The 15,741-nt window shown below is 34.7% G+C and overlaps 1 protein-coding gene across 1 annotated transcript in view; it reads left to right on the top strand.

The window, feature by feature from the left end:
• The window catches only part of ankfy1 (ankyrin repeat and FYVE domain containing 1), a 34,947-nt gene that overhangs the window by 4,382 nt on the left and 14,824 nt on the right, over positions 1–15,741 (top strand). The window contains 7 exon segments of the mRNA NM_001102672.2: positions 3,931–4,049; positions 5,376–5,511; positions 9,258–9,381; positions 10,546–10,695; positions 12,579–12,744; positions 13,960–14,164; positions 14,272–14,340. Of these exon segments, the coding sequence (NP_001096142.2) occupies positions 3,931–4,049; positions 5,376–5,511; positions 9,258–9,381; positions 10,546–10,695; positions 12,579–12,744; positions 13,960–14,164; positions 14,272–14,340 (969 nt within the window).

Consider the following 15,741-nt stretch of genomic DNA (forward strand, 5'->3'; position numbering starts at 1 on the left):
GTGTTTTAGCAGACTTGCTGATTCTCAACACCTGTCCACGGGAGGCTTGACCTAAAATGAAAATAAAATACTGTAGATACATATGATATGCACTATTATATAAATCAAAACGCATTATGAACACATAAGCATTATAATATTTACGTAAAATTGCTGTACGGCAAAAGCAAAGGCGGCATAATCAACAAGCTTATATATTTGTGTATTTATAAATATTTATATTACTTTCTAATTTTAGTCTAGCAGGTAAATCTATCCACTATTTCAGTGGTTCTCAAACTGTGGTACGCGTACCACTAGTGGTACGCGGGCTTCCTCCTAGTGGTACGCGGAGGAATCGCCAAATAATGAAATAAACAATTAACATTTTTAATCCTTTGATGTGAACTATATTATCGATGTGATCAGCTTTGGCATTTTTGTGAAGCGTACAATCACAGCGCTGTGCTTAGAATGTTTATTTTAGTGCAATGTGTCATAAGCTGCTGAAAATCAGTTTCCGAATTGATTCTGAAGCGTGATTTGACTGACATGAAAACTGGCCAATCACAGTCGACCTTGTTTAGTTTTTGCGTGAAACGTAAGGGCGGGACAAAGGCTTTCTGTGTCGCAGACACAGAACAAACAACTTAAAAACAAATGTTTTGTTGGAATAATGCTTCTCGGATGTTTTCACTATCGAGATGTCTAGCAGAGTGATTAAACCGCGGACATATTTCCTGCCTATTTGATGATCTACATACACGTTTCGCTCTCCAACAGCGAGTCGACTCGCCTCTGACCTGTCACTCCTCTATACTGTCTGAATGGCGGCGCGGCAATGGAGGTATTGCGCAATTACTCATTTCTGGAAAGGTGGCGAGTGCTTTATTTTAACACGAAAGCGCATTCATGTACGCAAATCACTAAAACAGATATGCGAGCTCTTAAATAAGCTTTTTTTCAAATGAACTGCAAGTCCTCTCATGATCGCGTGTGTGCTCAGATTGAACACAATCGCGATCTGTTCACTATTAAAGTAGACATTATTTGTCTTTGTTCCTTGACTAAATTTAGTCAAAAGTATTCAAAGTTATCAAGTATTTAGAATTAGATTGATGCATGATCGATGACAATGCTAATGGTCTTCTTATTTGGCTGTATTGTGAAGTGAAACTTACTTTTAGCAAAGGTGGAACTTTTTTTATTTCTTTACGACTAAAGAATTATGCTGGAAATGTTTCTGGGTGAGGTATTTGTGTGATTTATACATTTAGCTGTATTCTGATCTGTCTTAAAGCATTACAGGTCAAAGCAATCCGTTGTTGCTTATTGTTTATTTAAAAATAACAATAAGGCTCTTAAAGCACTGCTTTGATAAATGTATTGTTGTCATATTTCAAATACCCCAAGTAAAATAAAGTCATTTGTTTTATTTTTTTACTGACAGTGTACTTGTGTTTTTTGTTAAGTTTGTATTTTAGTTTAAGATCAAGTGTAAAATAAAATCTACATGTGATGTACAGCTATTTAAGAAACAAATTTGCCATATTGTAAAGAAAAATAGTGTAAAATATGTAAATAAAAGGCTAAATTTAAATCTTTTCATCATATACTAAATAAACCTTTCAAAGGTTGAAAATATTGTTTAAGAAATGGGCAAAAAGTGTTTCTATGGCCTTAAAGATTATGTGGTAGTTTTACCAGTGCTATTGAAAAAGATTAATTGTCATGAAAGGAAAAACTGACCATACTTTCTTTGTTTGTGCAAATTCCTATACATGTAGCTTTGGGATTTAAGCAATTAAACCATTAAATCAGGTTTACACTTCAAAGTGATTTCATAATGAAAATCTGATTTAGTTTTTTTCAAAAGTAACCAACTAGTACTTTTTAAAAGAGTACTTTGTACTTTTACCTAAAATTAGTTGTATTTACTAAAATGTGTGTTATTTTAGCAGTGTAATAGTATTTTTACTTGAGTACAAAAAATATTTCACAAGCATTTAGTGTAGGTTTATTATATTATTAATATATGATTAATAATAATAATAATAATTATTATTATTAATAATGGTTTTTTATTTGTATCAATTCCTATGCAATATTTTATGGGTTGCTGAGAATACATTTCAATACATACATCTTTAATACATAAATCTTCAATACATAGCATGTCAGTCTTAAAAATAAAAAAATAGCTGCTGGAAAAGTGCTTAAAATTCCTTGATTTTCATTAGGCTGTGCCTGTATGAACCCTGTCATATGAACATTTAACATATATTTCAAGATTTGTCAGAAAGTGTATGAAAATGCCATATAGCCTATATTTATGAGGTCCAAGCAACATTTCCAGCTTTTGATGAATAGGCTCCTATGAATACTTTAGATTTAAATACAGCAGTTTTCCTTTTACTTATAAAAGGATAAGTAAAATATATATATATATATACACACACACACACATTACTTTATATATACATATTCTTAATAATAGGATTTAATCTGCCTTGTTTTCAAACTCTGCACAGCTGTAGCTGCTTAATTAGGCCTACGGCGCAATTTTTTTAATACTGGTCATTATGGTGGTACTTGGAGAGACAATTTTTTTCTAAGGTGGTACTTGGTGAAAAAAGTTTGAGAACCACTGCACTATTTGATTCCCTTAACAGAGAAAACAGATTGATTAAAAGAGGTTGTACACTTTGGAACAAGACAGTCACCATTTAGCAGTTGCTCGTGTGACTCTGTGAGAGGTTTGATGCCTACGGATTAGTACATCCACTTGAAACGCTCCTGAAATGAGAAAATAAATGTAGGGTGGTGCATGATTTGGTTCATTGGTAACCGATTGGGTCGTTGGAAGATGGTGGTTGCTAACAAAATTTTGAAAGTTTGAGGAGAGAAACAAGACACGTCCTAAAGACATTTCATGTGACCAGAAGTGGGGGGAAAAAAACGTTATTTCTAGGGTATAGACTAGAGAGATGGTTATGATATTTGATGTAAGATTCTAAGGGCAAATGAATTTTTGCTAAATAATGAAGTGAGCATATATATAATTTATAGCAAGCACTGCTATGTACATTTAAAATTAAGTAGAGTACATTTTGATTTCATTCCGACTTCAAGACCTCAAGTTTTGCAAAATTTAAAGCACTTTTTACCCAATAAAAAGACATTAACTATAGTAAAGTAGTTTTATTTCAATAGAAATCAATAATGCCAAGTAATCTATACTTGATATATAATAGCAAATGATGTTCTAATTAAAAAAATAATTAAATGTTTTGTGCAAATATTATATTTTTATGATGGTATTTATTGTATTTTTGAGTTGATGGCATGGCTATATAAAAATGGTATGTAAACTTTTTTGCAAAGATCTTCTAAAATACTACAGTATGTTGAATCTTCCCATTCTTCCTATTAAAACTACAATATTCAAAAATATTTTTGAATTTTTTGATAGGGGGTGATGCTTGGATGTACGTAACTGTCAAGTTTTTAAAGACAAGGGAAGAAATATGATCGCAGTTTAGATTAGCAGTTTTGCAAAAATTATATATATGTATGACTTTATTTATGGCTAGACCTGATATGAATTTCCTGCTTCCACCTGCTGCCTCTGATTTGCAGTTTCATTTAGCTACTAAGTGCAATAAAGCCAGCTAAAATAATTTGAATATGTCTGCTTGGTCTGTAAAGTTAGGAAGTTGTATTGGAGGTGTATTTCATTATATTGCACCATGTGCTTGCGAGGTTACAGAATGATCCATCAGAGATTTGAGCTCAGACTGTTGTCTCGGATCTGACCTCACCAAGACCAATGCATAATATATAAGATCTAGTCCAGTGCCTTAAAAGATAGAGTAGCTGATGACTGCATATTTCACTGGGATGCCGTGTCCTTCGATCAGTGTTTTTTTTTTTGTTTTGTTTTTCTTCCAGTGATCTGAAGGTGAAGATTGGAGAAAAGAGGCTCAGTGCTCATAAATTTGTACTGGCTGCTCGCAGTGAAATCTGGAGTTTAGCTAACCTGGCTTCCACCTCAGAACTGGACCTCTCAGGTAACAATTAGGCCTGTCACTATATCTATTTTTTGTTCTACAATATATTGCACCAAAATATATTGCGGTAAACAATATTATTTTCATTTTAAGGACATTTTATGTCACTCATTAAATCATGCCAGAATGACAATACAATATTATCACTTGACAAAAAACACACAATGTTTTATTCTTAAGAAAATATCATTTAATCATAGTCATTTTAACAATGTAATAGTTAGGCATTGGAATCAGAATGTGAAAATGTATATTTTAAATAAATAATAATTAATGTAACAGAAAAGTGCAAGGTAAAAAGTAACGGAGGCTGCAATATCTGCTACCAGATCTTTTTTCAGTTGCCAGACACCCAAATGAAATTATACTACAGTAATTTATAGTAAATACCATAGTGTTTTTTAACCATACTGACACTAACCCCACCAATAGAGATAGAGAGGTTAGGCAATTGACCAAAATGTTGCTAGAGTAGTTTTTTTATGTATGGGCGATATATATTGCATCAACAAAATATTATTGAGGTCATTTCCATGTGTTGTGCGATAATTCGGTATATTGATTATTGAGACAGACCTAGTTATAATGGTTTTGCTGTTTTCTACTACTTGCGATGTAGAATATCAATCACATTTTTTCAAAACGTTTACAGCTGGTCAAACTTGTATTTGTGGGTCGGAAAAAAATTATTTGCATTGCTGTAAAGGTATTTTTTATTTATTTGAGAAAAAATGTATAAATAATATTTAAAAATGTTCTAAAAATGTATTTTAGCAGCTCTTACTCCACAGCAAAGCCTTTAAATATTAATATAAGTATAAAATGCTGACATTATAGTCACACTCACTGTAGCCAACAAAAAACTATGAACAAAATATACCACTTAGAAATTCTTAGTTTCTCTGGATTTGCAATTCATAATTATGTTTGAGATGTAGTTCTGATAACTACTAATTACATTTCTTCTCAATTTAAAATCAACATGCTATAATCTAAAGAATAAAATGACAGTTGATCAACATTCTAATGATGTTTTTCCAGAATCAGTGTTTCAGAAATGTTTATACTCCTTAAAGTATCAATGGAAGAATCGAGAAAGCAAAGCTTTTAGTCCACTAATTTCAATTGCAACAAATGACAGCATTTGGCATGTGTTATTTTGAGAACACTTATAATTTTCAGCAAAAAAGTGGTCTATTAAATTTATCACAGCTGTAAATACATATAATAGTCAAACTTAAGTAAATTTATTTGTGAAACTGTAACTAGCGATGTGTATTCTTAAAATACTCAAGTGTGTTTCTCATGTTTACCTGTGTTTCCTAGATGCCAAACCAGAGGTGGCGATGGCAATGCTGCGCTGGACATACACGGATGATCTGGAGTTGAATGGGAATGATGGCTTTCTCATTGACCTGATGAAGTTAGCCAACCGCTTCCAGCTCCATCTCTTGCGAGAAAGGTAGGAACGAACTCTTTAAAATAACTGACTCTCTCGACTTAATTTCATTTAATTGTTATTCACCAACAAAAAACAAATTGATGGTCTCAAACTCAATTGCTGGATGGCCGCAGCTCTGCAGAGTTTAGCTCCAACCAGCTCCAACTCACAACTGCTTAATAGTCAATATTAGTCTTGAACACCTTGATTAGTTGGATCAGCTGTGTTTGATTAGGGTTAGAGCAAAACTGTGCCAATCTGCGGCCCTCCAGGAATCCAGTTTAAGACCTATGATGTAAATGTTTTTATTGATTACTCGTCTTTTAAGGATATCAAATACAGAGTTATCCGCAGAGCTTTGCTGATGTTTGATAGTGATTTTTTTTGCATTTGCATAATACCACCGGTTGAGTCATATTCATCAAACTGAGTAGACATTTCGCTGAAAGCATGTGCTCTTTTACCTGGCATTTGCTTGAAAGAGGCTTATGGCTGAACAGGAGAGTTACGCTGATGCCTCATCATCAGCGCACACTTGAGTTAAGTACCTAATCTTCTCCTGTCAAATCGCTTTGGATAAAAACAGCTGACTAATGGCAAGAAAACAGCCTTTGTGTTTGGTGCGTTTACATTAATGATCAGTTTTTATTGTTCAGTACCGAGAATATAGAACTGAAATAAAATAATAAAGAACCAAACATGCATGTGTCTTATGTTACTTGGAATTAGTTTTGGACCTACTAGCTGTTTACAGGGTTTACTTGGAATGTAGGAAATTAATTTAAAATATTTATTTTTAATCTCATGTTTGTAAAAGGAAGAAAAAGCAAATGCTCAGAAGTCTGAACTCAAGCTTCCATTTTAATATGAAGTGAATTTTAAAAAAAAATAGAAAAAAAAGAAAAAGTCCCAATTACGAACTGCATGGTGATGTTGTTAGAGTGGCTCACTTTAGTATTGGTAACCTTGTAACCAGCCGTAAACAGGCAAACATAATGGCTGTTTCTCAATTCAAAGAACGCAGAGAACAGACTTGTGTTCTTGTGGAGACCGGTCTTGCCAAGTTACCTCTGAAGTACGCACTCAGGAGACTGCGAGAACAGAGAATGTGTCCTGTGAGAAATAAGATGCTGTGTTCTTCGCAAGTTTTTTCCTCAAGTCTGCATCCGTGCCTCCTCTATAATATCAAGAACACATCCAGGAACTATCATGCGTCCTCCGTTCTTGCGGTCTTGAGTTTTGGAACTGAACTTTGGCAGTTGATGATGACTTTACGCGAGAACACGAGGATGCGTGATTGCTGAAAAATGCATATTAAGAAACAGCAAATGAGATAGTCATGCGTGTGTAATCCTTACTTCTAGTTTATTTGGCAAATGCAATTTCATCTCCATTGTTCACTTTAACTTGTTACTTATGCATTACTTCAAAATGCCCATTAATTAATGTGATGGAAACCCAGGTTATTGTATGATAATTACTTTGTTGTTATTAATATGCTTCTAGCTTGTTATATGCTTGGAAACAGTTCTTTTAACGTTAATTAGGGATGCACTGATACCTTTTTTTTTGATCCGATACTGTACGTTTTTTTTTTTTTTAAACATAAAACAGTTTCTATAGCTCTGGTGATAAACTCAAATTATATATCTTATATTCACATTTGTAAAAATAACAGACCGATAGGCCTACTGTATATGACAGACGGCACAGTCTAACTAAAAACATGATGCTTGCTACAAACTATAGGCTACATGATTTGAGCATTCATTGTGACATTGATATAATCTGTTGTGGTCCAGCCTATGATTTTTTTTTTTATTTATATTAAGATTTTTCTATGAAATCTATAATAGGCTACCACTAAGGATCCCAATCGTTGGTTTAATAACCAGCCTTTTAGCAAAGCCTGATATTTTCCTGCAGGTTTTGAAGCAGACTAAACGAAACCAGCTGAGGTTAGTTTTGCTTCATAAACATTACCTCTCCTAAACTCGCTGCGAGTGAGATAGGGAAGCTGAAAACATTTTTGAAACAAATTTTGTTTGGTATAATTTGTTGGGTATTTTAATGTTTTTTTTTTTTGGTTAGTTATCTACAGAATAAACATGAATATTTGAGGTGAAGTTTAAAACAAGGTACGCTTATGCTTCAGTACACAAACTGACAAACAAGTCTGCTTAATAAAATATTAATAAAATTACTGTAAAATATTCACAGTTCCAGAGTAGCCTATATTAGGCTAAATAATTTTCTGTAGACCCTCTTAGGCTCAAATTAAGTTTTAGAAACAGTAAAAATCTGATATTTGAGGAAAATGATCATATGGGGTAGTACAATAGAATCCTGACTTTTTTAGAGAGACCTGCACATGCAAGGCGTTCTGGGATGTTGCAGATTTGCAACATTGGCTCTGTGTAGGATTTAGACACTGACGACTGAATATGAAATGAACAATAACTTTTTATATACAACTTTTCAAACAATGTAACAAATTGCTTTTTTGTGGCAGAACAACAACAAAAACAATATGGGATCCAAATCCAATATCTCAAATCGTCATTGAGTAGGTCATGTTTCCAAGTCACTTTGTCATGTGCTACTCCACGAAACCGTTTTTGTCTTTTGTGTCATCTGGTGTGCAAGTGGGGAAACTGTTTGTTGCTAATGGACAACCAAGTCCTGCAGTGGTACTTCTGAGTAAAAAAAACCCCATAAAATATGCATCTGGAGTATTAAGTAATTTTTAACTGTTGCAAATCTGCAACGCCTGCCATGAGAGGGTTAATGACAATTCATATTCCGCCCATTAGTTTCACTTTTAATTTAATCAACCACTTTGACCACAATGAGCCAGGCTTTACAAACTATTTGCAGCACTTAAAGTATTCCCCTCGGAAGAATAAACTCAGTCGGAAGGATAAGGAAACAGAAACTTATTGTGAAAATTATTTTTAACAGAGTGGCGCATGTCGCATCTGCACAGCCGAATGCGTGAATGAAGCGCTTGATGCATCACTGAGACACGCCGCACAGCCCTCTGGTATCTACAGACACTTCCTAAACAGCAGCACAAAAGAAAGAATTAAGTGCATTGTGGATCTGTCCAATGTATTATTGAGCCTTGTCTAATTTAAACTTTCAGTTAGGCCTGCTTTGTGTGTGAAGAGTAGATAATAACCCTCTCTACTCCAGTGTTGTGAATGTGATCTACTACCAATTGAACTAAACCCCACTGAATATCTTTGAAATGTTTTTGAACAAAATCTCAGGTTAACCATTGCTGCATTTAAAAAGTAAATATATAATAATAATGAAAAGCTCTTATACTGTACAATAGTCTGATTTAAAATAACTCTTAAATATTTCGGCATGAATACAATTGAAGCTTATTTCTGACTCTAAATTTGCTCTTGGTTTCAATGTCATTTTTACTTTGCTTTTTCAATACATTTAATTCATCCTTGCTGAAAATTAAGCTATTTAATTTTTTTAAAGATGTTTCCGCTCCTGAATATGGAAAGCTTGTGGATACAAAAAAAAGTCTACGATCTTTCATGTAGATTGTGAAATATGGAAATGAGGATGTTATTAATCTATATTATGAAATATAAAAGTGTATATAATATTAAGGTTAGGTGTAAATGGTAAGTAATAATTTAAGTCGTTTGAAATAATCAATTTATTAGGCACATCTAATTAGTTTCAACACTAATCTTGTTGTTTCATATGCACAGTGAGCTGTAAATGTGTTTTTTTAAATGCAGATGTGAGAAAGGAGTGATGTCATCAGTGAACGTAAGGAACTGCATCAGGTTTTATCAGACAGCCGAAGAGCTGGACGCCGCAACATTGATGAACTATTGCGGAGAGATTATTGCCAGTCATTGGGTAAGTCAGAAGTAAAGAGTCATCATTATCATCTTTCTTCTTTTTTTAAGACCGATCAGATTTGGAAATTGTTTTAGAGATGCAAAAGTCTTGCTTTTTCATATTGTTTTTCAATAGTTCACTTATAATACTCATAATAATACAGTTCTAGGCATCATTTTAACATTGTTGCATTAATTACTGATTAATAAATCCACTTCCTCGCATGGAGAAATGGCTTTTGTCCATTTCATGTTCACCATTCAACGGCAGCAGGATTTTGTTGCTCTCGTTGAAGTTTGGGGTATTCTTTATGACTCCTTGTAAATCTCCACAAGGTGTAATGATTGATTCTCAAGGTTATGTTTATGACCAGGATGGTAAAGGAAATCTTGTGATAGTTTTACAGGCTCTTTCTCATCTGAGTGAACCAAACGCATCAATATGGGCTCAGCAAACCTTGAGCATAATCTTGAAAAAGACCACAGGGAGCCTCTGATTTAAATAATTAGTCATAAATCAAGCCACCTGCTGTTTTAAAGGAGATTGCCGGGGTTTAGACTGTGTATTTGTATAAAGGAGAGGATTGTTTTGTTGTTGTTGTTGTTGTTTGCTTGATTTTTTTTTTAATTATGGGGTGATAAAAGGATTCACGAAATCCAATCTGGATAAAAAATGTCCCCAAAAAAGATATGAACTTTAAATTGATCCAATGTTCATAGTTGTTTATGGATGCACATTTAATTTAATATAACATTACATCTATATTTAAGCACAAAAACGGATATAGCAACAAATGCTGGAAAAGAAATTCTAGTTACAGTTTAAATAGCAGTCCTCACTAATAACTAGTGGCTTATTACCTGACTTTATAATTACAAATAAGTAACCAATATTTATAATAAAGTGCATATTCAGCATTCAGATTTTAGTGTGCATTTCTAATCATTTCTACCCAATGCCTAAACCCAACTACAACCTAACTATTAATAAGCAACAACTTAGGAGTTTGAGCTAAAAGTCATAGTTAATGGTTTGTGAATAGTGAGAATTGTACCATAAATAAAGGGACTTAATTTCTTATTATAAACAATAATCTTGGGAATTACATTGATAGATGTTTGTTTGTTTTACCCATTCATCTTCCGTATCTAAATAAGTTGCTTATTTTACCCTCTCAAACAGGATGATCTGCGGAAAGAGGACTTCAGTACCATGGATGCCCAACTTCTCTATAAGATGATCAAATCTAAAACCGAGTACCCTCTTCACAAAGCTATTAAAGTAGAGCGAGAAGATGTGGTCTTCCTTTATCTAATAGAGATGGATGCCCAGGTAAGAAGTGGTATTGCGGTACTATTAAGTGGTATAAATGCATAAGGATGCAAAAATAAATCATATCAAGTGATGTTTTTGTTTGGGTAATGTTTGACTGGACATCTTGTGGTGAACGACTGTGAGACTAAATTATTTCTTGTAAAAAAAACTAAACGAAAAAACTTTTAGACACTAGTGTAAAACTGAAATCCTTTTATAGTTGTTAGTAAAGTCCAAGAGACGCCATTCTGCCCTAAAACTAATGCAAGTACCTTCACTACGCACCACATCACTAAGGGTTTCCCGATCAGCCTGATGATGGCGCTACAGTCACTAAAAACATCAAGTTGCTCATAACACCTGAACTGCTGACTGCAGACTCAAATGTCTTATATTTACAAGTCCCACGTTTTTCACTCAACCTCAGAAAAACACTGCTGTGCAATTGTCTAAACTCATTAAGCCAATAATAATGTTAAAGTATCAGATTGACATCAGCATTTGGGAAGCTGTAACAGGGCTACTTTAAAAACAGGGCCTGTATTTATCAAGCTTCTCAAAGTATTAAGTGCTGACAATTGAATTTAATTGAACTATCAATTAAAATTGAATGAAATTTACTCCTACTTACAAACTTAAGTTTAAAAAAGCCAAGAAAATGATCTTAAAACCAAGAATTACTCTTACTGTCCTGTTTTTTTTTAAGACCGCTCCAGAGGGCTCTTAAGTGGTTAGGAGTTGTCTGTATGGGTTTGTGTTATTGCTGGGGAGCAGAAAACTGCGTGAAACATATTTCTGTGACTTGTTGACTGAATGATGGTGTGCTGAAATCCACTTTGCAGAAATCGGTACCCGAACAGTGATTTGCTGTTTGCCAGTTTTCTTGTGAAATGGCTTGTTTTTATATGTCTCTGCTAGAGTGTGTGACCACAATCATCAAATAGAGAAAGCTCTCTCCGGCGATAAGCTGGAAACTTTAATTGGTTTAATGCAGTGGATAAATTGCAGTTGATTTATTTTAATCAAGTATATTTAGTTATTTTAGATAGCTTATTTTCACACAGACATTGCGGCCCACGCACTTGCATTGACCTGCTGAATCTTTGACTGTTGCAGACCTTTAGTTTGGAGACAGAGATGTGCGCAAACCTTTCAGGATAGGAATAATGTTTTTTAATTTTTGACAGCAAGCAGTTAATCAAATGTTATCATTTAGAAAGAGCAGGCATCACCATTTATCAGTGATTTGTGGTTGGTCACGCCACCACAAAAAGCACTCTGCATTAAAAGTTTGAAATAACACATGCTGGGAAACAAGGTAATGTGTCCTTTCCAGTATCAAGTCTATAACATAACATGTTCTGTTATTCCTTATCAAATCTGTGTGTTGAATTCCTAAGGGTTTACATTCAATAATAATAATAATTCTTAAAATTCTGCTGTGGTTGGTCTAGGCCTATGTTGTCATCCAAAATCCCAATATAACATCTTAGGTGTCCGTATTAGAGGTGATTCACGACACTTAAGATTTACACCTACACTTCATTTAAATTACGACTGGGATGCATGATAAGTAACTTTTAAGTGCAACTTTGAGGCAAGAATCTTTTTACTCTAAAGTCAATTCTTAGCACTGTTATTATGAGTAATTTTCAGAGGCTTGATACCTACAGACCCAGGTCTTCGGGTACACTTGTCCACACCTGTTATCCCTAACCAAAAACTTTTCTTAACTTTTCTTAAATTTAACTTAACGAAAACTTTTCGTTAAGTTAAATTACTTATTAGATTTCGAACAGCATGCATAGGCCCAACAACGTGCAAAAAAACTATATTTTGTTCTTTAATGATAAGATTGCTTCAGATAAACTCATGGATCTGTCTTTCATTTCATTCCCAAGTTACCAGGAAAGCTGAATGAGCTGGACAATAATGGAGACTTGGCGTTGGATCTGGCTCTTTCCAAGAAGCTGGAGAGCATCGCCACTACACTGGTCAACAACAAGGCAGATGTTGACATGGTGGACCAGAGCGGCTGGAGTCTTCTACATAAGGCAATCCAGAGAGGTGATGTGGACTTCATTCTTTTCAATTGATGTAATTGCCCTGGCTGTAGTAATACAGTTGTTAAACTTATCTATCCTGATGGAATAATCAAATGTGCCACTTTAACTATTAAAGGTGCAGTAGGTGATCTGCCTAAATGCTAACCGCTTAGCATAATATCTTTCAAATACAATCAATCCCCTGTCGTCCAAAGCCCCACACCTCCTGAAATTGTGAACGTGCACTTTAAAAATGAAAGTCTCACTCACCAGTCTTACTGTCTCACAGGCTTTGTCCTAAAGTGACTACTGTATGCTTAGTGGTTGGCCGGTGGCATGCAGGAATTACACTTATTACTAAGCCATACTTGCATGCTATTTCAGAGCTAATATTCAAAGTAGCAAATAAACAATATAAGGAGCGTGTCACAGGTTGTCATTGTTCAAAAATGAACCAATGTGAATATAAAACAAACTTCAGCTCAGTAAACCAGGCTAGGTGTAGTAGCGCTATTTACTTATGTTTTGTTGTTAAACTAAATAAAAATCTACATTATCAATGTTGTAAAAGGTCCCTTATGAAACTGAAAATAGTCTTATCAATCATTTGCTGGTAGATTTCAGTGGCTGAACAACACTTTTGAGCATATTACCCATTCATAAAACAACACAATCTACATCAGCTTTGCGTGACTAAAAGAGTTTTAAAACAGAACATAACCTGTCTAAAAGAAATCCTTCAGCCATGGTGTCATCCTTCCTCTAGTCTGCACAAGTAACTCCAATATTGATTCAGGATTTGAAAAAGTGTTGATTCAGCATTTGATTTTAGCACTGTCACTGGTGTCCACGTGACCGCAGCCCACGTGAATGTGCATCAGCGGATCTACATAAATGGGTGCGCAGTTGTTCAAATCTACATTTGCTGACAGACCGTTTGGGCTTCTTATCAGAATTATGGGAGATGTCGCCCCAACAATATTTAATTGGATGAAATTTTTTTAGTCTTATGCTTTACCCCGTATATAAAAATACACCTCAATACATGTAAATAAATGTAGACCATTTACTTTAATCATTACCATAGGAATCTAAAGAGACTTTCACCCAGCACAACAAAAAGATTATTCTGAAGACAATCACCTACTGCACCTTTAAGTTGATTTCACACAAAAATGCCATTGAGGATCTATTTTGGTGGCCTAAACGCTCTGCCCATGTACTTTTCTCTGTTTAGGGGATGAATTTGCCTCCACTTTCCTGATCCGTCACTCGGCACAGGTCAACGCTGCTACAGTTGGGGCTGTGGAGACACCTCTGCACCTGGTCTGCTCTTTCAGCCCTAAGAAACACAGTGGTGAGGTTATGGCTGGCATGGCACGCATCGCTGAGGCTCTGCTCAAAGCTGGTGCCAACCCCAACATGCAAAACAGCAAAGGACGGTGTGTGAAAGAAGCCAAAGATTTCTTCTGCATTAATGTTTTTGATAAGTTAGGTATTTTACAGTATTTAATGCATTAATTTTATTTTTATGTTTTTTTTTTCTTAGGACGCCACTACATGAGGCTGTGGTGTCAGGAAATGAACCGGTCTTTAATCAGCTTCTGCAGTGCAAACAGTAAGATCTTTCCCATAATTTTGTTTCAAAATGAATGATCTGAAATTCTTAAAAGTGTTCTGTATGCATGGAAAAGACAGAACGGTCAAAACAATGTTTTAAAAAGTATGAATGCTTAATGGTAAGTAGGAGTCATATCAAAATTTGGAAAGCAACAAATATTTTTTTTTTTTTTAGACCCAATCCCAATACCAAAATTTTGAGTATTAACCGATACTGTGCCGTTTTTGTTTTTAAAGCATAATACAGTTTCTATAGTTCTGATATAAACTCAAATAATATATCTTCTTTAGTTAAAATAACAGATCCATAGTCCTGCTGGATATGACAGATGACATAATCTAACTAAAAACATGATGCCTGCTGTAAACTAGGCTACATTGTTTGAGCATTTGTCATGACATTGTTCTGTTGTGGTCCAGTTTATCTTTCTTTTTTTAATATTAAAACTTTTCTTTGAAATCTCTAATAGGCCACCACTACCCACTAATCATTGATAAAATAATCAGCCTTTTAGCAAAGCCTGATATTTTCCTGCAGGTTTGACGAAAACTAAACTAAACTGTCTGAGGCCAGTTTTGCTTTTAAAACACATTCCCTTTCTGTTAATGACGATCCATATTTCACCCGTTAGTTTCACTTTTATTAATTTATTCAACTACCTTGACCACAATAGGCAAGGCTTTACAAACTATTCACTGCACTGAAAGTATTCCCTTCAGAAGAATAAACTCAGTCAGAAGGATGAGAGAACAGAAACTCATTGTGAGAATAATTTTGCGGAGCGAGGCATGTCGCGCCTGCGCATCTGAATGCGTGAATAAAGCGCTTGATGCATCACTGAGACACAGTATCTGCAGACACTTCCAAAACAGCAGCACAAAGGGAAGAAACCTGCAAATGCGATCTGCTGGACTAACAGACAGCACAACATGATTTAGAAACGGCAATCAACTCCTTGTTACAGGTCAAAATGAACTAATTTAATGCAAAACTGAATTTGAATTTGAACACACAGTTTGAATTGTGAATGAATGGAGAATGATTGACAGGTGCAGCAGCAGGAAGCGCTGAACTAAACATGAATTTAAGCTCTTGAATATTCATCTGTGCTTAAAATAAACTATAGAATGGCTTCAGAACATTTGGGATATAGTAGGCCTAAATGACAACTTTTTAGTGCCTTATAATAGGCTACCTTCATGGCTTTTGTGTCTTATAAATTACAAAGAATATAGCACACACGCAAGAGCAGATTTGGATCGATACCAGCTGGCCGATACCCGATCCAGCAAAAATATGTGGTATAACCCATATTCCATCCAAGTATCTGGATCGGTGCATCCCTAATCAAAATGTGATTTAATTATAGTTATCTAGACTTGGTCTGGCAAAAGTTGA

Source organism: Danio rerio, chromosome 5 (assembly GCF_052040795.2).
Source record: "Danio rerio strain M-AB ecotype USA chromosome 5, GRCz13ab, whole genome shotgun sequence".
NCBI lineage: Eukaryota > Metazoa > Chordata > Actinopteri > Cypriniformes > Danionidae > Danio > Danio rerio.